This window comes from Rhamphochromis longiceps, linkage group LG23 (genome assembly GCF_057381845.1).
Source record: "Rhamphochromis longiceps isolate RC_006_pf linkage group LG23, R_longiceps_female_GT1.1, whole genome shotgun sequence".
In the NCBI taxonomy this organism is placed as follows: domain Eukaryota; kingdom Metazoa; phylum Chordata; class Actinopteri; order Cichliformes; family Cichlidae; genus Rhamphochromis; species Rhamphochromis longiceps.
Genome location: NC_140578.1, coordinates 25,030,377 through 25,053,919, shown reverse-complemented (window position 1 = coordinate 25,053,919; position 23,543 = coordinate 25,030,377). Strand labels below are relative to the sequence as shown.

At 39.4% G+C, this 23,543-nt stretch overlaps 1 protein-coding gene across 1 annotated transcript in view; it reads left to right on the top strand.

The window, feature by feature from the left end:
• Window positions 1–23,543, top strand: part of tmem198ab (transmembrane protein 198ab) — a 39,753-nt gene that overhangs the window by 8,796 nt on the left and 7,414 nt on the right. Inside the window, exon 2 of the mRNA XM_085398245.1 lies at window positions 23,170–23,448. Within this exon, the coding sequence (XP_085254371.1) occupies window positions 23,292–23,448 (157 nt within the window). The 5' untranslated portion in view covers window positions 23,170–23,291. The remainder of the gene's footprint in view (window positions 1–23,169; window positions 23,449–23,543) is intronic.

The window sequence follows — 23,543 nt, the reverse complement described above, 5'->3', positions numbered from 1 at the left end:
ACAATTATTTAATTAAAATTAATTTGTAAAAATTAACTTGATTTAACTTTAATTGTTCAGAATATGGAATAATAATAATTCACTGCTGCCCTTCAGTCTAGGTGATTGTTTAAACCCATTCGAATAACAAATAATTAATGCAACATAGTCCTCTAGTTTTTGTAAGGCAGTTAAGGTTTCCAGTATGGTAGTGCCTTGATCCTATGTAGAGGACAGATACCCATAATCCTTTACTCTGTGTAGCCAAAGTCAAACACAATCATCAATCCTACATATGTGAGACTCCAAGCCGATGTCGACCTTGTTATCGATGACCGAAACAGCATTTTCAAATCTGTCTCGTCCCTCCAGTCAGGATTGTTCAGCTGCTGGAACGCGCTCCATCATCTAAACAACCTTGGCTCTTAGAGATCAATACTTGTGACGAACTGACTGTGTTTCAGTATCGGTCCATCAGGTTTCCGAAATTATGCAAGCTTGTTAATGGCGCTCTAGTTCTCCTTACAGCATCAGCAGGTTGGGAAAACACAGCTTTAACTGGAAAAATGAACAACACAGTTCTGATTCATCCCACTATGTGAAGCAGTGGAGCTGGAATAATTGCGTTGATCATAGCTGATGGCCACGGTCCATCTCGTTTCAAACCCTGCAAAACGCAATCAACCCTCCTATTGATCTGTGCCACGATCCCAGTGTTATTGAAGCTCGGGTGAGCAAAGAAGAGCATGGACTATTTCTGCACGTGAACAAGAACGTGGCTGTTGCTAAATAGCAAGTACGCCAAGTTCTTATTTGAGATGTTTACTCAGGAGACTTCCACATATGGGAGGAGGCAGCGCGGCCATTCTTCAACTGGAACAGCAGCGTGTCTTTTCCCCTTAATTTCACAGAGATTAATATTTAGGATGAAGTTCTATATACTACAGAAAGTTATTCTATGTCTAATTAAAGTTGTTGGAGACACTGACTCGAGTAAGTAAGTAAGTAAGTAAAACTTTATTTATATAGCACCTTTCAAGATAAAAATCACAAAGTGCTTCACAGAAGCTAAAACCTAAAAATAAAAATCAACTAAAAGCAAGTTTAAAAAGATGGGTTTTTAGCTGTTTTTTAAAAGCGACCACTGAGTCCACAGATCTCAGGCTCAAAGGGAGAGAGTTCCACAATCTGGGGGCCACAGTCCCAAAAGCTTTGTCGCCTTTTGTTTTCAGCCTCGTGTGCTGGACAGCAAGCAAGCCCTGGTCACATGACCTCAGGGACCTGCTGGGAATGTATGGATGCAAAAGTTCACTTATATATGTTGGTGCTTGTCCATGCAGAGCCCTGAAAGTCAAGGTCAAAACCTTAAACTGGATTCTGAATTTAACGGGGAGCCAGTGCAGCTGAATCAGCAGGGGTGTGACATGGGAAAACTTGGAGGACTTGGTCAGAAGCTTTGCAGCGGCGTTCTGAACAACTTGCAGACGATCCAAAGAGGCTTTACATAAACAAGTAAACAAAGAATTACAGTAGTCCAGACGAGATGAAACAAATGCATGAATGACAATTTCTAATTCGGAGCGCGATACAATGGGACTCAGCTTAGCAATGTTTCTCAAATGATAAAAACAGGAGTGAACCAAAGATTTTACATGGGCATCCAAAGTCAGAGCTACAATCATTGTACATACAAAGCGATTATCAGAACAGTGTTGGATCCTTGTAGGTAATTTATGGTTTTCATAGTAGATTAGTTGATTTTCCTAAGGTTTAAAGAATCTTTGCATAACCTTGACATGTCATGACAAATGCTATGCTTATGCTATATTGTGAATGTGCGCGTGTGTGTGTCAGGATTGATCCTAAACACACAACTATCCTTCCAAGAAATGTCCTGTTGACTGTAGTTTTACCCTGAAGGTTAATTCACAGTTTGATCAAGCAGGCTTCATGAGATGAAACTGTCTTTTTTTCTGGGTAATCTGAAGTTAAATTTTTTGTCTAATGTGGAGAATTGCTTGATACCCAGCGTAACAGCTAGCTGGCTAACAGCTAGCTTATCTGCAATGCCACTTTCTGGCCAACAGATGGCACTCTTACAAATGTCAAATTTGATTTCACTGTAATTATATCAGACGAGTGTTTGTGTCCAGTCACAGCCGTCAGTGACAGCTTAACGCTCACACCAGATGTGAGGAGTAATACGTGAGCATTTCGTTTACGTAGGATAATAAACTTTTTTTATTTGAATATTTTTTATTTTTTGCTTATTTTTAAAGGAAATGTCCATGTGATTACCGTGATCATTTATAGTATTTTTCTTTATTGTTTTACATGAGGTATTGATTAAACTGAATACCAACATTTTAAGTATATGAACATACAGGACATATTTAAGAACCGAATAAATATTATCATAAATATTTTCTAAGATAACAGCAAAGTTTCCATCCAGCTAAATCAAATTGAAATGAGAAACTTTTAATTGACCAAAGGTTATCTCAAAGTTGTGTTCATGCAGCCAACAACTTAAAATTCAATAATGACAACTCGAGTTGAAGAACAGCTCCCTCACAGGTTTACTTTCCACTCATGGAACATACAGCCATGTTCACAACTACTGTCAGCCTTCCTCTATTGTAAGTTTTGTGTTATACTTCACAGATTTGTTGACGTTACACCCTCATAACAAAAGTTATTTGTTCCAGCGCTTTTTCTTCTTTCTCTGTTGATCTGCTAATACTAGTATCCCCAGTGTGGCTGTGCCTCTATGTTTAGTTTCTCCTCCTTGGGAACAGATCAGTGGTGTTTCTGGTCGTCTCCCTCAGTGCACTGTTGGATGCGAAACAGTGAGGCAACTGGATCAGCTGGGGAGGGGGGTGTTCAGACATGCTGTGCAGCAGGATTAGGACAGTGTGAAAAAGAGAGGAAGCCTTTGTTGTGGGAGGGTGGCACTTGCATAAGAAAGATAACGGGGGTATTTCTTCAACACGTGCTGCTGTAGATCTGAGAGTACCTGAGAGGCGTCTTAATCCCAAATGTCTTTAGGTTTTATGCTGCCAGTTTCTCCAGTAATTTGAGTTTTTCGATGTAAAACTGAACTTGCTTTAGATTATTTTACAGGATTAAATTAGTGACAGGCTTTAGTTCAGTGTAAATCGCTTTAAAAGTTTAAAGATGTTAAAAACAAGTTTTTCATATTCCTCACCTCACTTGAACTTGTTATTTCTCATCAACTGCAGCTGAAAACAATTTTCAGACTAATTGATCACTCACCGTGGGACCAGTCTAACAACTGACATTAATCTGGTGTTTGACAAGATTTTTAATCTTTAATTTGAAAAAAAAAAAAAGAGGTTTAGTCATCTTGAGATAAACATATACACATTTTTTTGCAGCCGCCTGTGTGTGTACGGCAACAGAGAACAGTGTTGAAAACAATATGCTGAAAAGCCTGTACATGTTGTTAGGTCTGCCGTGGTTCTTTTACACTGGGATTTTCCATCCATCTCTGGGGTTTATAGAGACTGGTCCAAAAAATTAGAATATATCCAGTGAGCAGCAGTGCGCTGGGAGAAAACATCTTGTTAATGTTAATGGAGAATGACCGGACTGTTTTGACCTGCTAGGAAGGAACTGCTAATGCAAATAAACACTTGTTACAACGAGGTATGCAGACAAGCATCACTGAAGGCGCAACATGTTGAACCTGAATTAAAGATGGTAATTTGGACCATTCTTAATCCTTCTCATTATTATTATTATTGTTTTTTTTTTCATTTTATTTATGAACAACATCTATTTGTCTGTCTATCTATGACTAAAATGACTCTCAGCAGTGTGTTAGGAAAAAACTCCTCCTTCTTTACTGATCCCTTATCAGCAGATTCTCCCCATTTTGCCCAATCAGAGGAAATGACAGGAGCGACACGTGCTTTTTATAAGTGGATCAGCCCATTCAGTCTCAGCCTTATGTAACCCGCTCAGTGTGTGTCTGAGGAGGTGTGAGAACGCCTCGGCCTCTTGGCGCCGTCGGTCGTGCCTCATCCTCGCAGAGTCGTGCCGGTGTTTGTGGGCGAGAGCCGATGTGCAATCTGAAAATAATATTCATCTGACCGAGTCACGTAATGTTGTCATGTGGAATGTGAGTCACCTCCACCAGTGAAGTTTAAGTGAGCTTTATGTCCTGTCTCAGTATCATTCAGAGCACAGCAGACATTAGATGGGCATTTTTGAATTTTGATTTTAACCTGCTGAGATAACGATACAATGCCACTTTAAAGGTGGCACTCTGGATGTAAAAACAGTTCAAAGTGAAGATCAGAAGGAAAATGCCAATTTGTATCTAGTAGTTCAAAGTATATTTAGTTGTCTAAAACCTTGATTATCAAGTAGTTTTTTGTTTTGTTTTTTAAATCTATCCATTCTCCTCTGCTTATTCTTTTCAGGGGGGCTGGAGCCTATCCTAGCTACCATACCAGGTTGCCAGTCTGTCGTAGGGCTAACACATAGAAACAACAACCGTTCACACTCAGATTCACACCTATGGGCAATTCAGAATGACCCATTAACCTAACACCATTACCTGCATGTCTTTAAGTCTGAGAGAGTAATAGCTTTCTTCTTCCCTTTTTCCTCCTTTTTTTACCAAAAGACAATTTTTTGTTTTTGTATTTCACAACCTGATCTCAAACACTTGATCTATTCATTTTCTTTCAAAGGTCTTTTTATTAGACAAAGGTTCTAATACAATGTATACAATAACACAAAATGCTTCAGAATATTCCAAAATTTCAATCTTGTTCCCACCCTAAACCTTAAAACAACAAATAATTGGCAGGCTGATGCCCAACTAAACCAAAAAACAAACCAAAAAACAAACAGAAATAAACAAAAAACAAAAGCAAAAAACAACAAACAGACTCATAAAAGAAAAGAAAAAAACAAGAGGGGGTTCCATGGACTACTCAGAAACAGTAGTTTTGGGCCTTTCAAAGAAGTCCAGAAAGGGGGTCCACAGTTTATAAAATGTATTTTTAGACCCACGAACTGTATATCTAATTTTTTCTAAATCCATACAAGACATTATATCTTTTAGCCATTGTGTGTGTGAGGGAGGAGGGGGGGGAAGAGAGTCTTTCCACTTCAGCAGTATAGCTCGCCTGGCCAGCAGTAATGAAAAGTTTAATGTTCGCAGGACTTCAGACATGGTATGGTAAAGAGATTTCCAAAAGGTGTACAGAGAAGGGCAGGACCAGTACATATGAAACAATGTACCAGGAGCACCCCCACACCTTATACAGGCTGGGTCCACCCCTGGGTATATGTATACTATTATATATGCATATACTATTATATATTGTACATATATTTATTAGTTTCAGATGTAGCCATTCTTGTATTTTGCTTGTTTACATTATTGTATTTTGCACAACTCTGTTGCTTGTGAAGCTCGCACACAAGAATTTCACTCACATGTGCTGTACCAATGTACCTGCACATGTGATGTGACAATAAAAGTGATTTGATTTGATTTGTGTGCCAGTCTATCCCTGGACCAATGCCCCCGATGAACTATCTTAAATTGGATAAGTGTATGTCGAGCACACATTGATATATTGTGAACCTGACACTTGATCTATTCAACTGGGTTAAAGTGACTTTATGACAACGGGTGAAACAAAAATTAAAAGTGGTGGTAATCGGCTCTAATGTTAGCTTGCTAGGCTAACTAGCGCATTCATTCTTGGTGTAAGCTATCTAACATATCTTTTTAAAAAAAGATGTTTATCCTAGCTTGCTAGCTTCTATTCTCTCATTGAAATGCTGGCATGAATGCTGGCTCAAGTAAAAGCTTAAAGAGGTTGAGTAACTGGTAAATAGAGTTTGCCAGTTAGCTTATGGTGAACTATTATCATGGTGAAATTAATCTAGGCCTGTCTTCTTTAGGTTTGATCTTTTGGAGTAGAAGATGGAGTTAGACTACATCCTGAGAACATTTCAATCTTAAATTGAATGCTCAAAAAGTAAGATTGGTTCCCATGAGCAGTATTTACAGTTATGAGAGTTACAGTAAAATGTTGTTATAAGTCCTGTCCATGTTGTCTATTTTGGGATAGCCCAGATTAAAACTTAATTTAGATTTTTCTCGTTTTTTTTTTTTTTTTTTTAAATTTTTAGTATTCCAGCTTTTTTCTCAGGAATGACTGGCATCCCTTGGAAAGTAGAGTTTTGCCACCCTGCTGCTCTTGGCACTGTTTGGTCCTAATAATCTGACCTGCCTGTCACCCATGTGTATGTCTGTGATCCCCATGATTCTGCTGCCACTGGCCACATCCTCCTCTGCGCACGGTCACATTTCCACAGCAAACCCCAGCCGGTATTGATTAACATGTGGCAGCTGCAGTGCTAGGTTATCAGTGGGACGATTGACAGTGGCGCCCTCTCTTTTCCGTCTCTTCTGTCTCTCCCGGAAGCTGACATGTAAACCGGTGACACACTCGGTCCTCCGCTGTGAGCGGCGGGAAGCTGGCAGCTCGTTCTGAGCTCATCATGAACAGGCCTGTTCTTGGCAGCTCACCCATCAGCCTGTTACCTTGGATGGCTGATGAATAACACCGAGAGACAGAGAGAGGTCTGTCTGCTTCATAGGCTCATTTTCTCAATAAACCACCGGCATTCAGACGAAGAGGGAAGAGAAGTTTTCTAGAGAGCGTGAGATGGGACAATTTTCCTCAGGTCAGTGATGTTGTTAAACTTGGGATGTATTGAATATGAACAGTGCTTTAATTTCTGTTGTCATGTGATGATGTGCTTATTACAAAAGGCTGAGAGTGTAAAATGTTGGGTGTTTTGGTCCACCACTGAGTAACTAACTAAACTAAATAAATTGAAAACTAAATAAAAAGGAAAATTAATACAGGAGAAATATAAATAGAAAATACTAGAAACAGATTCATGCCTATAATATATACATTTTTAATATCAGTTTTGGTGTATTTCATGATATATAAAATTTCTATGGAGTCCTTTATTTCTTTATGTCTGAGTTTCTGTTTTGGTCTTCCATATTTTAAATATTAAAAAACTAACAAAATTTATGAATGAATATATAAATAGACTAAAAAAGAAACAGGAAACAGGGTAAGCAATATGAAGGAGAAAAGACACACACACACACACACACACACACACGTACATACATATATATATGTATGTACATGTGTATGTACGTGTGTGTGTGTGTGTGTGTGTGTGTTTTCTTGTTTTGAATCATAGGAATGGTTACCAATGCAAAGAGATCTTAAAACGAGTTGGAGTGCAGTGAGTAATACATTATGAAGCTCTTATGTAACACAGCATGGTGGGAAGGCAACGGCTGTGTTTTTTTTTTCTTCCCCCCCTTTTATACTCTTTCTCCTTTCTTTTTGTTTTCACTCTCCCATTTTAGTGTTTTCCTTTCAGACCTTAAACAAATCACCACATCCAAGACCTGTAAAATCTCTTATCCAAGTCAATTGTTGATTAATAACTAGAGGTGATAAATCTTTTCAAGTCTGAAATGTGACAAAAACAATCACATTTTGATGTTGCATTCATAATAAATTGCTACCATAAAAATCCATGTTTTTCAAACAATATTTATAGTTTTCTATACTTTTTGTAATTTCCCTCTATAAATTTAAATGTTCACCTCCAGGTTCAGTGTTTTCTTTATTATTATTATTGTTATTATTATTATTATTATTATTATTATTATTTGTAGTGCCCGGGTTAATATGGGTTAGAAAAACTTTACTGCACCATCTTGTGGTAGCAATTGATACTGCATGAAGGTACAGCTTATATCTAGTTCAACATGAGTTGATATCTCACCCACACAACACATGGACGTCTTTAAAGTAATTTCTTCAACTTCTGTAAACTATTTTGTGGACTTTTAGAGGGTTTTAAACTGTCTTTAAACATTATATTTTATTAGTTATTCAGTGTTATGCAATTCCACTTGTTCAGTCTGTTTCTGCACATGGTTCCTCACTCTTCTCGGAGCCTTCTTCACCAACAAACACAAACACCCACTGAAACAAAAAGTTGAGGACATGACTTCACTTGATATTATAAATATTTTCAGAGTTGAAGGCATTGAGGTAGAGAGTGGTGGGTCGAAAATCTTGGGTCCCAACTGTTGAATAGAACATGTGAAATACCAATGTTGTTTCTCCATTTTTACAGCCGTAAGCTACATTCTGACTGTAATAGACAATTGTTTTTTGATCCAGAAGGAACCATGGGTTGATGAGGATCCTGGTGTTAAAATGTAGGTAAAAATGAGACATTTCATAAGCTATAACTTATTTTGAGCAGATACTGACCGCACATGGTGATATGACACTTCAAAATTTACCTTTTTGAAGGTTTCTTCACTGAATAATCTGGAAATGGATCAAACATCCAGAGCATTAACACCTGTGTCCATCCCTTTACGTCACAGCTGGCACACTTTTATTGAAACTATGATGTCGATGGTTAATGGTGGCTATAGAAACCATCTTTTCTCTTTAACATTAACATCTTTTGTCTTGGACATTAGTGTGTTCACTTCCTGCTAACAGGAAGTTGGATCGTGGTATTTTAAGCCCAGCCGGTGCAGCAGATCTATGAACAGTTGTTGTGATATTTCTCACCATTGCTGAAGCTTTGGCGTCAGTCACGACCGTGACACAGGCGGTCACGTTGTGTGTTGTCATTTTTGTGTTGGTGGAAGCTGTTGGGTGACACAGCAACAACTCAGATTTTTTATTTTGTCATTTTTCGCAGTTTGTGTGTAAAGTTCCTCAAGTGCGAAAATTGCTGTCGCACTTTAACGCAGCCGTATGTTCACAGTGGAAAGTCTTCGTGCTGTAAGCGACATCTCACTAGAGTTATCCCAGAGAATCAATGATTTTTAGCTTCTTTAGCTTGTCTGGAGCCACATTAGAGCACCTGAGTGTGAATTACAATGAAAATTTTCAAGTCCAGTAGGTACAGTAGTCTCATGGGTACATAACACTGCTGTTATTCAAAATCTTCCAGGATATTCTCTGTAAATATTTCCCTTTATTGTGACCCTAATCACCAAAATATTCCAATTTTCTCTCCCTCATATCCAGATATTTAAGGTTAAAATATTTAAAAGAATAAAGGATCTCATGTCATCATGAACCCGTGGAGTTAAAGATCAATCTGAGTAGTGGAGGAAAATTGGAAAATCTTAAATGCGAAGGAAAACATGACAAAAAAGTTCCTTTTCTTTGATTTTTACTGTGTCATAAAGCGGTAAGAAAGCATTCGATTTGTATGTAGTGGAGTCATTTAAGGTTTGCATGTCGAGGCCATTTTCTTCTGCTGATGCCACTTTGCACCAAATTAGTGGAAAATTTGTAACATTCATTTGAAACTTTCTATTTCTAGACATAAGTTTGAGAAACAAATCACAGAAGCTAGATGTTTGACCTCGGCTGTTTGAGCTCGTAGACATTTACACCCTCTAAACGTCCTCTCCTACTAAAGCACGTTGTTAAAAACACATGAAATCTTTGTTTTAGACGTTTTAGTCTTGTTGCACAGACCACTTTGAGCTGCTTTTAGTTGTAATTTCCAACTGAAACGAAACCAGGGAAGTGAGATTAGTCTTTACAACTTCACACAGGAAAAATACTTGTGGACAAAGATGACTTCCAAAACATCCCCATCTGGATTCTCCAAGATTTCAAGGACTTATTTAGTCCCTAGAAGAACTTGAATACTCTGCATTATTCTCCCACGGCGAGCCAGAACACTCTCGGATATCGAGTGAAAATCTCTTTAAGAAACTTTAAAGTTGAAAATATCAGACCCTCTCCCCCTGGGCACTAAACTGTCTGCTCTGAAAAGCCCTGACTCTGATCACGAGGGAAGCAACGATAAGCTCAGTTCAATCTCATGTTCTCCAGCTGCTAATTATGGATCATAGTCAAACCATATTAGTAAATGGATTAAAAAAACAAAACAAAACATAGTTTGAGCCACATGCTGACCTCTAGCAGAAAATCACGGGAAGTGCATAGAGGGTGATGATGAAAACATGATGTTAACTTAGTGTTTATACACCAATCTGCGGTTAATCATTAGCTATTAATCATCTCTGACTGCCTTCCACAGCGTGTCTTTTCCTCCTGTCTCTCTGCCCTCCAACCAGTCGTAGCAGATGACCTCCCTACCCTGAGCCAGGTTGTACAGGAGGTTTCTTCCTTTTTAAACTGAGTTTTTCTTTCCCACTCTTGCCAAGTGCTTGCCCCATAAGAGGGTTGTCTTATAGTTTCGGTTTTCTCTGTATTATTGAGGCGACTGTTGCTATGATTTGGTGCTATTTAAGTAGAACTTAACTGAATTGAACTGAATTAATGTGACACTATAGAATCAGGCGAGGTCATGGTGATGAAGTGATGGTTACAGACCAGACTCTAGGGCCTTGATGGCAGTTGTAGGGCGACTCCATTGGTTGCTAGCATAATTTTGTAGCTGTAGTTTGACTAGAAGTGGTGGACTTAACTGTAAATACTGCCCAGCTACTTTCTGAGCTGTAGTGAAACTGTGAAAAACAAACTGGAAATTGAGACGGTTCACCTTCAGAATAAAAGTTGCACCTTTTGAAACTCGCAGTGCGGGGGCACAACTTTTATTTTGGAGGTGAACCATCTCCATTTTCAGTTTTCATTGCACTATAATGAGTTTTGCCACCACTTGGCTAGTAGTTAGTGAGTATTTGCAGACAAACATGAAAACTACAGGCAACCAAAATAATTTGTTAGCATGACGTCACGTGTGAAGCCTCAGTAAAAAATAAAACATCTAATTTTTAATGATAACATTAATATATTAAACTTTAGGCCCTTAAGTCTTTCTAGTCTGGATCAAGTGATGAAGTGAGTTTCTGTTTAAAATAAACAAATAAATACTTAGTTCATCCAGCTGAAAACCGCAGCTAATAATGTGAGATTTAAAAGAAAAAGCCTCATTATCAGGACTTATCTGTATCTCACTGTCACTGAAAGCATAGTGATCTCTCACTCCAGCAGTCCAGCTCTTTAAAACACTGGATTAATGCAGTAAGGCCACTATAGCTGCACGCTGTAAACATATGGCTAAGCAGGCACTGCTGAGGTCATCTGGGTTTCTGGTTTCGTATTGGGTGAAGCCCAGCCTTCTGACAGGCTTGGAGACCTCGCCCGAGGGGATTAACAAAGCCGAGTGTGTCAATGAGTGCAAACAAACACACGTACGTGAACGCGCTGCTGACATCCAGGTATGAACCAGTAACAATGAAGCGGGCACAGATAGTCAGAGGTGGGAAAACAACAGAAGTATTTTTAAATCAGCACAACATGAGCAGATTTTATGAGTCAGAGTTATGAAACCTACACAACCCTCTGTGTACTGAGGTAGTGAGAGAAAACCGACAGGAAAATGAGGCGAGGAAGACATAAAATCACATAAAATCAATGTCAAGTGTGTTAGATTCTTTGAAATCCTTCAATGTCAGACAAAGTACTGGATGTTTTTTTTCCCCCCACTTACAACCAAATGGTTCTAATGAATCAATCGGCTAAAAGCTAAAAAGCTTTATTTCTTCTTAAGGTTCATCCCTGCAGACTTTTCTGTCTCAGAGTTCATTAAGATGCATGAGTACAGCATGAATCCCGTCTCCTCCTCTTTAATCTTCTGACAACAGACTCCCTTTAAAAAGAAAAGAAAAGAAAAATCTGTAAACAGCTGAACTTAGGTCAGTGAATCCAGGTTAGGCTAGTTTAACTTTAGTCAGTGTCACAATAGCGTGCAGCCTGCTAACTGGATCTGAGGTTGAGGTTTTGGCGTCATAAATAACATCTCCTGCTTAAATGTTCCAATCAAGAGCATTTTTATTTCCATCTGCAGACGTTTATATTTGTGAAGGCTCTGTTGCAGGACATCCCCTCACAGAACAGAGCAGGCATCAATAACAACAGGTCCGACCAGGCGCGCGACGTTTCTCCCGTTGGTGCGGTAGCATCTAATCTCGGCGTGCCGCTTTTACTGTCTGTGGGTCTTGTTATGTTTGAAGTTTTCTGAATTTTACTTTGAGTTTCCTTGTTACTCTTTAAGATCCTCAGCTGGTGATCTTGTTACGTGGTATTCTGGATGGTAAATTGGTTATTAATATTTGATTCTTTGGTTTGGCCTAGCCTCCCTGGTGTCTTCTCGTATCTTGCGGTTATGTCGAGGCCTCTGTGTTAGGAGTCTCTCTGTCTTATTTTTTTGAGTCCTTGCTTTGAGCTTTACTTCCTGTGTCTTTGATTTCTTCAGCTGTGTCTGGTTCCCCAGGTGTTTCCACTTCCCCCTGATTGCCTTGCGTGTCTCGCTGTATATGCATTTCCTCGGTCTCTTGTTGCTCCTTGTTACATCATAGCCATTTTTCCTGTGCTGCCTGGATTTTGTTTCTTGATATATTGGACTCTGTTTTTCCTCTGATTTGTATTCATGTGTGAACTTTTAGTGGTTGCTTTTGAACTCTGCCTTTGCGTCCTGCATTTAGGATCCTCACCAACCCCCCCCCCCCCCCCCCCTTTTTTTTAAACTGAAAAAGAAGGTGAAATTATAATGTGAGAAAAATATATAAAAATGTTGAACATGCTATATAGACTGAAAGCAACACTGCCCTGTGTGTGAGAGGAAAAGGACTGTAGAGTAATGCATTATTAAAAGTGTGAGCTTTTTCAGTAGGACTGAAAGAGTTGCTATGTTAATAAAGTTTACCCGATTTGTAGTCAGGAAAGAAATCCGGAATAATTGCCATCTGCGTGAGTTGACAGACGATCAAGATCACAGTTCCATCATTAAGACTAGAGAGAGTCTGATGGTCTATAATTCAGTATGTAATTAAATTAATGTTTAAAAGACAGTTTTAGTTTTGATTCTTTATTCTCAGCTGCAATGTCCTTCAAACATAGGCTGACATAGAGCCACCTGATGCTTGCTGTAGCTGCATGTAATGAGATCTCTCAATGCGCATTGGTAATAAAGCTTTGACTCTTCATCTGACTCTTCTTCTCCAGCTGGGATATTAAAGGATTGGTGAGGTCAAGGAAGTTACCTAAACAGGCAATAGATAATCTTGATAACTGCAACATATAAAGAGGATGCCACACCTGAGTTTGAAGTTGCTAACCTTCATTCTAAACAAACTTAAACAAAATAGACAAAGCACCAGAAATGTGAAAGAGACTAGGCTAGCAGCTCAATTGGCTACAGTACACAGAACGTCCCTTCTTAAGTTAATAGCATGAAGGAAATTAAGCTAGCAGTTAGAAAGATGAGCAAAGGAGTAGCAGCAGGGAAAAAGGATGGTGCAACAGAGAGACCAGGAAAGACGAAAACTTTAAACCCTCCTAGTATCCAAACACAGGAGTCTGAGGGACCTTTCAGGAATGGTGCCATTATTTTCCAGAGAGCTGATTGGTCAGTAGGTGGTGATTTTATACCTGCTGATCTCTAATCTCAAGCATGATCTGCTCAGGAGCAGGTTAGATTACCATGGCTTTGTACAGCAGTGAGAAGTGATGCACCTTTGTAGTACAGAAAGCCCAGAGTTAACCTTGTACTTACCTGGATAAGCCAAAGTCCTGCTTTGTAGTACAGGCCTATTTTCTACAGCAAACAGTTTGGAGGCGCGTTACCAACAAACAACCAGTTTTTGAGTTTCAGTCTCAGTACCAAGTGCTGGGAAGAAACTTGTAGTTATTAATATAATTCTCTCAAACAAAGCTCAGATATTTGCAGATCATGGCTACCTTTTAGTTATTTTCATTTAAGGAGCTCTCAGTGCAGTGAAACTGTCCCAGCAATCGTTCTTGATCGTCTGGTTTAAAATCCTCTGTGGTGGTGATCAGAAGTAAAACTATAAACACGTGTCATCGTCCAAATACTTGAGACCTGACTGTATGCGCACCCAGAAGCATTCATCCTCCACCAAGACCAAAACGATGTCTCGCGCTTTATAGAATTTCACCTGATGGCTTTTGCATAAGCCTGCTGTGAAACGGTCAGTGTGCCGTGTCTAAAACACTGAAAAACATCAGTTTGGTCACATTATTCTTGCAGGAAAAGCGGCAGGTAATGACCCAGAATCTTTTTTTTTTCCTTTCTTTTAAATGTAGAAAGAAAAGAAGCTGAGCTGTAGCATAAGTGCTTGCAGCAAGCATTTCTCAGCCAGGCTGTTTATTAATAGCCATGGTTTCTTTATTCATGAGGAGGCTTCGAGTTCAGACTGATGATGTCAGCGTAGGGAACGAATCGAGCCTCTAACTCACTGATTAACAAACAGCTTTGTTATTTTTTTTGTTTGGTTGTTTTTTTAAAAAAAAAAAAAAACCCCAGCTTGTTTAAAGCAGGGATTGATTTCTCTGTTTGGGGACTTTTACGTGTTTCTTTTTGTCCTCCTAACACGGCTAATGGATCGACCCGCTCGCTGCGCAACAAAAGGTTACAGAAGTTTTTCATTAAATGCAGACGAGTAGGGCCTGAGCAGGCCATATGTTCAGTGTGAATTCACTGAACAGTGAACAGTGAATTCACATCAGGCTTCAGAGAGCGAGAGAATAACATCAGCCCTACTTGAGCCGCATTTAAAAAACAATGGAGAAGCACGGGGACCGGTGCAGTGTGGAGGGTGTTATATAATTATTTTTACTTATGTTTAAAAAACAAAACAAAAAAAAAACATGCACACTCACATCACATACCCAGAAAAATCTAGGTTTGAAAACATCACGAACTATGAGACTGTAGGCATCACCTATGCGCATATTTAGTGCAGCAGATAACTGAAACAGTCTTTCTAAAAGTGGATACGAGCGCCAACGTTTGCACATTTGTTACTCCCAGTAACTGTTAGATCTCTCTAAATTTCACAATTTTCATTTTTTTTTAATCTTAAGAAACGGCAGTTTTCTTTCAGGTTTTGATTTTGACTACATGTAAGTCACATTTATTATCTAAAAATATGTTTGTTATGCCGGGTAACTCATGCAACTAACCAAAACTACACGATGAAGTTTAAGGTTAGTCTGCTGTTCCTACCCTCTCCTACTTTAGGCCAAGGTAAATACATTGGAGTTTATAAAGCACTTCACTCTTCACCTAGCACCAGTGTTAGATGTGACGTGTTCCAGAGTAACATATTAGTGTAATCACATTACATTTTTTGGTAACACGGTAATGTAATGTCCTACTGAGATGGCTCACCTTTACTTTCATTGCATGAAAGGAAAGGAGCACGAGGGCAACCTGCATCCAAGACAGAAACAACAGCGTTGAACTCTCCCATGGAGGACACTTTTGCCCAGTCTCCTTCTTACTGTTGATAAATTATTATTATTATTATTATTTTACATTATTTTTTTTGGCACCCGAATCATGAACTCTGACTTTAACTGAGGCAACTGAGGCTGTGTTGTCCACCAAGGGCCCAAGTAAACTAATATCTGAAGATTGGCGAGATGCATCCATTTTTAATCCTACAATTTCACCTGTCTGTGTATTTTTCACAGACAAAACACAAAAAAATCCATTTGGGTTCACTGAGGCTGCTCATCCTGGAGTATTGTATTTATAATTATTTATAATTCAGAGGATGTTACACTGATGCACACTTATATCCCGAATACTCAGATTATACTCAGATCTCATTAAGAGAGCTATTAATTATTTACATTATGAGCACAGAAGTCCAATCCTCATAGTAGTTGCATGAATGGATTTATATCCTCACAACAAGGAGACACACACACACACTAATGTGTAGCAACACATTCGGGGGAATAGACTAGGCCATTGATTGGCTCTCTTGCTGTTGCTATGGCAGTTTAAGCTGCTCTTCTATTGGTCAGGCTTCGGACCAGGACCCGTGTCGGCTGTCTGTCAGCATCCCACCGTTGTCATAGCGACACACAGGAAGCAGGGTGGGAGGAGGAGAACGGTGTGGTTGTTGTTGTTTTTGTTGAATCCCGCAAAAGCAGAAGAATTCCTCTGTCTGTGGTCTGTTGTGCCTTTTGTTTCTTCCATTTCCTAGAGGAGGATCACATTTAATGATGCACATTAAAAAAAAAAAGAAACATTTTCTTTATCTGTTTCCACACACACACACACACACACACACACACACACACACACACACACACACACACACACACACACACACACACACACACACACAGGCTGCAGGGTCACTGGGCAATGACCCCCTAATGCTCTGCCAAAAGATTATTATTAATATGACATGCTTGGATGAATAGGGGATAAAATAAAATCATAGGGAGTGTGTGTGCGTGAGCGTGTATGAGTGCCTGAAATCCTTTTTTCCCCCCCTTTTTTTTGTGGGACTGTACTGCACATTTATTCATCATCTTCTTCCTTGCAACTGCTTCATTACGGTTCTATTAAAATGCAAATGCCCATCTGGAATCCCCCCCAAAAAAACAAAAATAAAACAGCATTCGCTTTTAGCAAGGCTGAACTTGTTTATTTAGCCATCTATCATTCATTAACCTGAAAACATACTGTCATTATTATGCCTGCTATAAAATTAAGGGTTTAATGCTGTCATGAGGCAGTGCTACTCAGTTTGCTGGCCTTAGACTGTGCTTTGAAAATTGATACGATATTTTCATATTAGTGAGTAATGAGAGAGAAAAGACGGTCAGCCTGGGGGGCAGATATGGCCTCCTCTCCCACATGAAGAGCTCTGAGAGTTTATGAGATTTTGGCTTTAGGTTTTGATGCTTGGACTGGATGTAAAATTGATGATGCGGTTGCCCTGATAATTTCGTATGAAGGTATAAGGACTTGAGAATGATAGGAAAGAAGTAAGTCTGAATATATTGATAGTATGAAGGTTAAAGTTTGCATGGCTTCATTAAATGTAGGGGAGACCGGGGATAGTTGTAACATTTTTGACATTTCTGTCTGTAAATTGAAGCTCTTTTAAGGTAGTGGATTCAAAATGTAATGCAAAGTATTTACATGTCTCTGCTATTAAATAGTGCAGCTATTTTCTCTGCAGCACAATTACCCATTGCATGGTATGGCCTCAAACACAAAGAGTGAAATGTTACAATTAACCCCATAGTCTGGGTTAGTTGTAACATATCCTGGGGTGAAATGTAACACAATGAAATAAGGGTACTGACAAAATATTAACATGTAATCTTTGTTTATTCAACACATGAATGCACTTACATCCATTTATGTAGCTTTGTGTGTGTGTGACAGAATGCAGAAATCTAGCTTTTGAGCATATTCCAACCCCCCCAAAAAAGACAAATTCTGGAATTTTCTGCAACTGAATATTTCATTAATTTTGGTTGGTCTTCCTTGAGTTTGGCCTCATTGGCTCAGTGGGCATTATAACCTACAACTCTTGCACCAATTTTGAACATAACAATGAAGCTGAAAAAATGTAGTTGTTCACCAGCATCGCAATTCCATTACTTTTTATCATGGCTTACCTTGGTGTGGTTTGCAAAGTGCTTCAGAAAGATGAGGAAATCTGTTTCTTGCACCCATCCTGATTTATTTCCACTACCAGTACTTCCTACTGGTCCATCTCTGACACAGAGGTCTGCATAATGTATGTGTGGGAACACAAACAGTGGAGGAATTGTGTTGCCAATGGCATTAACCGCATATACAAATGTGACCAGTGAACCTCTCTCTGCTGATGTCGTTGCCCCAACTTGTTTAATATAAGTTAAAGTAATAGTGTGGTAAGTTGTAACATCTGCATTATTGTTACAACTAACCCAGACTGTTGCTGTTACAACTGACCCAGACTCCTATAGCCATGAACTAGCTAACATTACAGCCAACGGCTAAAACATTAGCATTAAAGACCTACACAGAATATATCCCCATAGACATACAAATAACATAATTTAAGTTTGATGAGTTTAACTGCAAAGCAAATAACGCTATTAGAAATTGAAATAAAGTAGAAAAACTTACTTTTTGGCATACAAATGACTTTTTTTGGTGTTAAATTGTCTGTTTTTGACAAAATGTGCTGATTTTTCACATTTGATAGCAGAACTGAATTGGGCATGCACAGGATGAGTCACATCATTTTAAACTTAGCCCTGATTGGAGAAATTGGAAGTGTTACAACTGATCCACGTTACAACTATCCCCGGTCTCCCCTACTAAAGTTATTGTGCATAAAAAAATCAGGTGACTATAAGGTGGTCAGGTGGGAACAGTTCTCATGTTTTTTTTTACTTCTTCTAATTTGCTTTTTGTCCTTTTCTGCCTCCTAATTTACAGCTTTTTGCTGTGAGCTGCTCGGTGAGAGAGCGTTGTGGACTGTGTTTGTCCAGCCTTTCCATTCCTTTTCTTTTATCATTTTTTTTTTTTTAAACACCTTCCCTGCGGGAAAGTGAGTAGGACAGCATGTTTACCTGCTCAGCGTTTGAAGGCAGAATCACTTAAAGCACTGCAATGTGATGGACTAGGAGGAGTTCTGGTTGTTGGTTTTTATGTATGTGTTCCTATAAATTGGAGTGGAGTTCGGAATAGTGAGAACACCAAAGCAGAAGCAGGAAGTCAAACCGGATTCTTAAAGAAAAATTTGCAGTTTATTTGAGGCCGAAGAAGAATGAAAAACAGAAGGCAACTCAGAGGAAACTGACTAGGGCTACGTCCACACGTACACGGGTATTTTTGAAAACGAAGATTTTCCGTTTTCGTTTAGAAAAAAAAATCCCGTCCACACATAAAAGCCAAAAACGAAGGAAAACGCTGCTAGGAACATGCCAAAGCAGCAGGTGGCGCTATATTACTATCTGTGTAGAAATGTTGGCCAATCAGAAGTCAATAAGTCTGGGTGGGAAAGCGTAAACAAAGATGGCGCATAGAAGCAGAACTGAGTCGCATGTGTGGAGGGACAGTAACTGTGTGTGTATATGTAAGCATTTAAACACTGCAGAGAGTAAAATTAACAGTATTTTGTCTAAGTTCGCCATTGTAGAAATTCATTTCACCGAAACAGTAACGTGGCGCACAGTGTGACGTCAAAAAATGCGCACACCTTTGACACTGCGTTTTCTCCGTTTACCTCGTCCACGCGTAAACGCAAAAACTGAGTTTTTGAAAATATTCACCCTGGCAGGAGTTTTTAAAAATCTCATTTTTCAGTGATCGAAAACGCCGTTTACGTGTGGACGAAAAGCGCAAACGCATAGAAAAACCTGCATTTTCAAAAATACCCGGGTACGTATGGACGTAGCCTAGAATTAAACTGGGAAAACTAAGATACTGAACACATGCAATTGTGAATATGGGGAAAATAGAATTGATATTACAGGTGAAGCGAAACTGAACACACTGAACCGATGAGATGAGAGACTGTCAAAATAAAACAGGAAACACACTCAGACGCAGACTAAGACACATGGGCTTGACACTGGGACCTGGGGAGAAACTGGGGTGATAGCAAGCGACACAGAGAGGACGAGAGACGTCACGGGCTGGTGAGAACACACATGGATGCACATGACAGACAGGGGAGCCAAGGATGAGACACAAGGAGGAAAACATGGAAACAACTAACACACGGCTAAGACAAGACACAGAGGGAGGGGGAGCAAGACACACAGAGGGAAAGCAAATGCAGACATAACTGGGGAAACCTTAAACTCAACAACATTAGAAGAACCAAATCTCAAACATAAAACATCTTAATAAAGCAAAGAGTAAAAAAATCCCAGAGTGAACTATTGTTATAGTTTAAACCCTAAATATGTGGCATCTCAGGGCTTTAAATGCATATAAAAAACATGAAAACATAAAGCGAAACACTCAAGATAGCTACACGCGGTAAACTTTTATGATGTGGGAATGGTGGACTGCATCTGATGCAATAGGATAGGCTACTTTGAAACCTACCGCCTCTCAAAGGCATTTTTTCCAAGCTGTGTTTTTGACAGAACAGAACATTTAACCGAATTTACTTGATTTAAATGTATTATTTATTTAGTAAATTAATTCTCAATAATTTAGCATTAAAATGCATGGAAAAATAGATATTGCCATAAAAAATTTATGGAGGATATTTGCGGTTTCTGCAAATTTGCGAGCGTTTCTACAAACAAGAACAATCCACAAGAGACTGAGGCAGTGAACTTTGAACCGCGACTTCACGGGGGTATACTGTAGTATATAATTAATAATTGTAGGTGACACTATATAATTAGGCTAAGGGTATAATTTTCTTGTAATTCAATAGAATTCAACTTTATTTTAAAATCACAATGTAATTGTATTTACATACAAATATTGTGTAGGTGACTCGCACTAAATTATGATGATAACAAATCCAGTTTTATTTGACAAGAAACGAAGAAATAATTATACTGTAAATATATTAAAGTACTGTGTAATTAACCCCAAAAGTTGATTCTGTTCATTTGGACGTAACGTTTTCAGTGGGAGAAACGTTTCATCACTCATCCAAGTGACTTCTTCAGTCTCAGCTGACTGCAGGTTTCTCCGACCTCAGAAACAGTACATTTGCACAATAACTAAACCTTGCCCACTGAATGAACAATGGGCTGTGAGGTCAGTTCCTTGATCATTAATATGCAAATTGTCATGACCATTGATCAACAACCTGTGTAATTAAATTTAGGTATTGCACAACTTCTTGTATTTTACAAGAATGGGAACATAAATTATAATGTGAGTACTTTGAAGTAACTTGTTCAGTTTCATGGTAATTTCCCCATCTTGCATTGTAAATACGTTGTACTTTTTGTACTTGTTAACTTTATTCTAATCCAAGCACTGCAGCAAAAACTTTTAGGACAAGAGTTAATTTCCTTAAATGTGAAAGTGCTTCCACGTTATGCAGAAAAGTTCTGACACTTTACAAAATTACTTTGCCGTTCGAGGAGAGAGATCAAAGGTCAAATGCAGAGCAACAGGAGCCAGAGATAATAATGTTTTAGTACTTGGCTCCATGCCAAAGCAGTTTTCACTTCCAGTTATGTTTTTTTAATTTTTATTTTTTTATCAACCCCTTCATAACCTCAGGGAGGTAATTAATCAAATCCTGAGGGAGGAAAGTGAATGACGCAAGTGGGGGAAGGCTGGGAAAAGGAGTGGCACCCAAACCAGGTGATCGAGAGGGAGCGGACGGGAGCTAGAGGTACTGAAGGCGAGAAGGGAAACAAAGCAGGCAAGAGGAAAAGGAGAGGAGAGCTCATGAATAGGAGAGTAAAGTTCCCCAGACAGGAGTTACATAAGCACCTCTGACCCAGAAACCTTCCACAACCGGACTGAACTTGCCCTGAGATGGAGAGGACGAAAACAGCCGGAGGAGAGAGGAGGCGTGGGAAGGAGGTGAAAGAGGAGGGGATTTGTTTAACGGATGTGTACATCCTTTTACAGCAGCTGTATATGTATTGTGAATTAAATAGTTTGTGACTTGTGCATAGGTGCATGCTTTTAGATTAGCAACACTACTATGAAGCATTTTATTAGCGTGAGAGTTATATTGACTAAAACACATGAATGAAAGGTTAGACGGGACGTGGAGGGAGCAGGCAAGGACAGACAGAGATTTGAATAATGGAGGCAGCAGGAAATGAGGTGAAAGACGAGGTGAGAGTGATTTAGAAGGAAGTCGAGGCTGGTGGTTGCTGACAGGTGTGCACAGTCAGACGCAGAGGAAAACAATAAAGAACAAACGAGGACGGGCGCGAAGAAGGACAAAGGCAAGGCGAATTTATTTACCTGAGCTTCAAACAGAGGCCTGCACTGGAATGCAGACGAGGAAAGTAAACAAAGCAGTGGCTGGTGAAGCCTTTGGGAAGATTGATCACTTAATGAAACGCAATGAATCACTGCATTGTTACAGATAAACAAATATAAACCGATAATGTATGAGGATGCTTATAGAGGTTGTACAGGCAGAGCTGAGGTCGCTTGAATGGATAAGAATGCTTAGATCCAGCCTGCTTGCAGCACATGTATATTGTATCAGCTCAGTCAATTCAAGTAGTTTGGGCAGAAAACATCAGTAGTTCTGGGTTTGGACTCCCTTTTATCTTCAGAGATTCTCTAATTCTTCATCGGATGGATTCAACAAGGTGCTGGAACCATTGCTCAGAGATTTTGCTCCATGTTGAAATGATGGCATCATATAGTTGGTGCTCATTCAAGATGATAATCTCCCTCTCCCCCACATCCTAAAATCCTGTCTTGGACTGAGATCTAGTGACTGTGGAGGCCATTTGAGTTTGAGATGATCTGAGCTGGAAGCTGATTAGCTATTTAAATAGGTCTGCCCGGTGAAGAAGCTGGTGAGTGTTTATATCACACAGCTTTTTGCTTTTTTTTTTAATTCTTGCCATGCCAGTGAACCAGTTTCTTTAAACAGCTACTAGAAATTGCAAGAGAAGTAGGTTAATGACAAATTTGTCAAACACAAGCTCACAGCGTTACTTGCTCAACTGAAGGGATCTCCTGTCCTGTTCTTTGCTTACATTTTTGTCTGTCTTAGAGACTGTGGTGCCTCTGAAGAGTGCTGCATGAATAAATAAATATAGCTTGTTCAGTTAAGTTGGCAGCCTGCTACAGCAGATTGTAAAAGGCTGTCGTAAAAGGAAACCGAACAAACATCAAATGGATTGAAGTCAAGTAAGGATACTCAAAATTCCAGGTAACAAAACGCGTAAACCAACAGATGAAAGATTTGGGTCATGCAGAATTAGCGGCCATCAACACAGAGCACAGAGTTGTAGACATTCGGGTGAACAATGTGGGTTTTGAACACCTATTAGAAATGGAACTTATATGTCAGACTGGGAAATCACGCTGTTAAAAATAGGACTATTTGAGACTGACTCGCTGGAAAACAACCATTAAAAAAAACGTGTTGGCTAAGTTTCACAGCATATTGTGCATCTTCATACCCTCTTGGGTTTGTATTACTGTTTTCAATAATGCATTTATGCATCATATCAGTTTTAAAACCTTTAAGGGTGGTTTCACAGCTAGTGCAGACCTCCATTTGGTGGGCTCTACAGTGCTTAACTTCAACTCTTATATTGTTGCCTTATCCCTTTTGTCCTTCTCTATCCGCAGGTAAAACCATGGACCTGGACAGTGCTCCATAACCTCGCTTGCCCCTCACCTCCCTCCTGATCACCTTTTCTCCTCCTCAATTTGTCCTCCTTCCCCTTCCTTTTCTCTACTACCTGTTCACGATGACAACCACACTGGAGACGATGCTGGCACAGCCTGACCTGGAGCTGGGCCCTGATCGGATGGATGGCTGCGAGGCCGCTCGTGGGCATTACAAAGTGGTTCCCTCCGTTGTCTGCTCGATGTGTTGTCTCTTTGGCATCATTTACTGTTTCTTTGGTGAGTTGAACAGGTGATGTTAATGCAGCAGCAGCAGTTGTTCTTTGTTCTATTTAAGACCTGTTGTTGAGGTCATGTGTTTCTGGCTCTTTTTT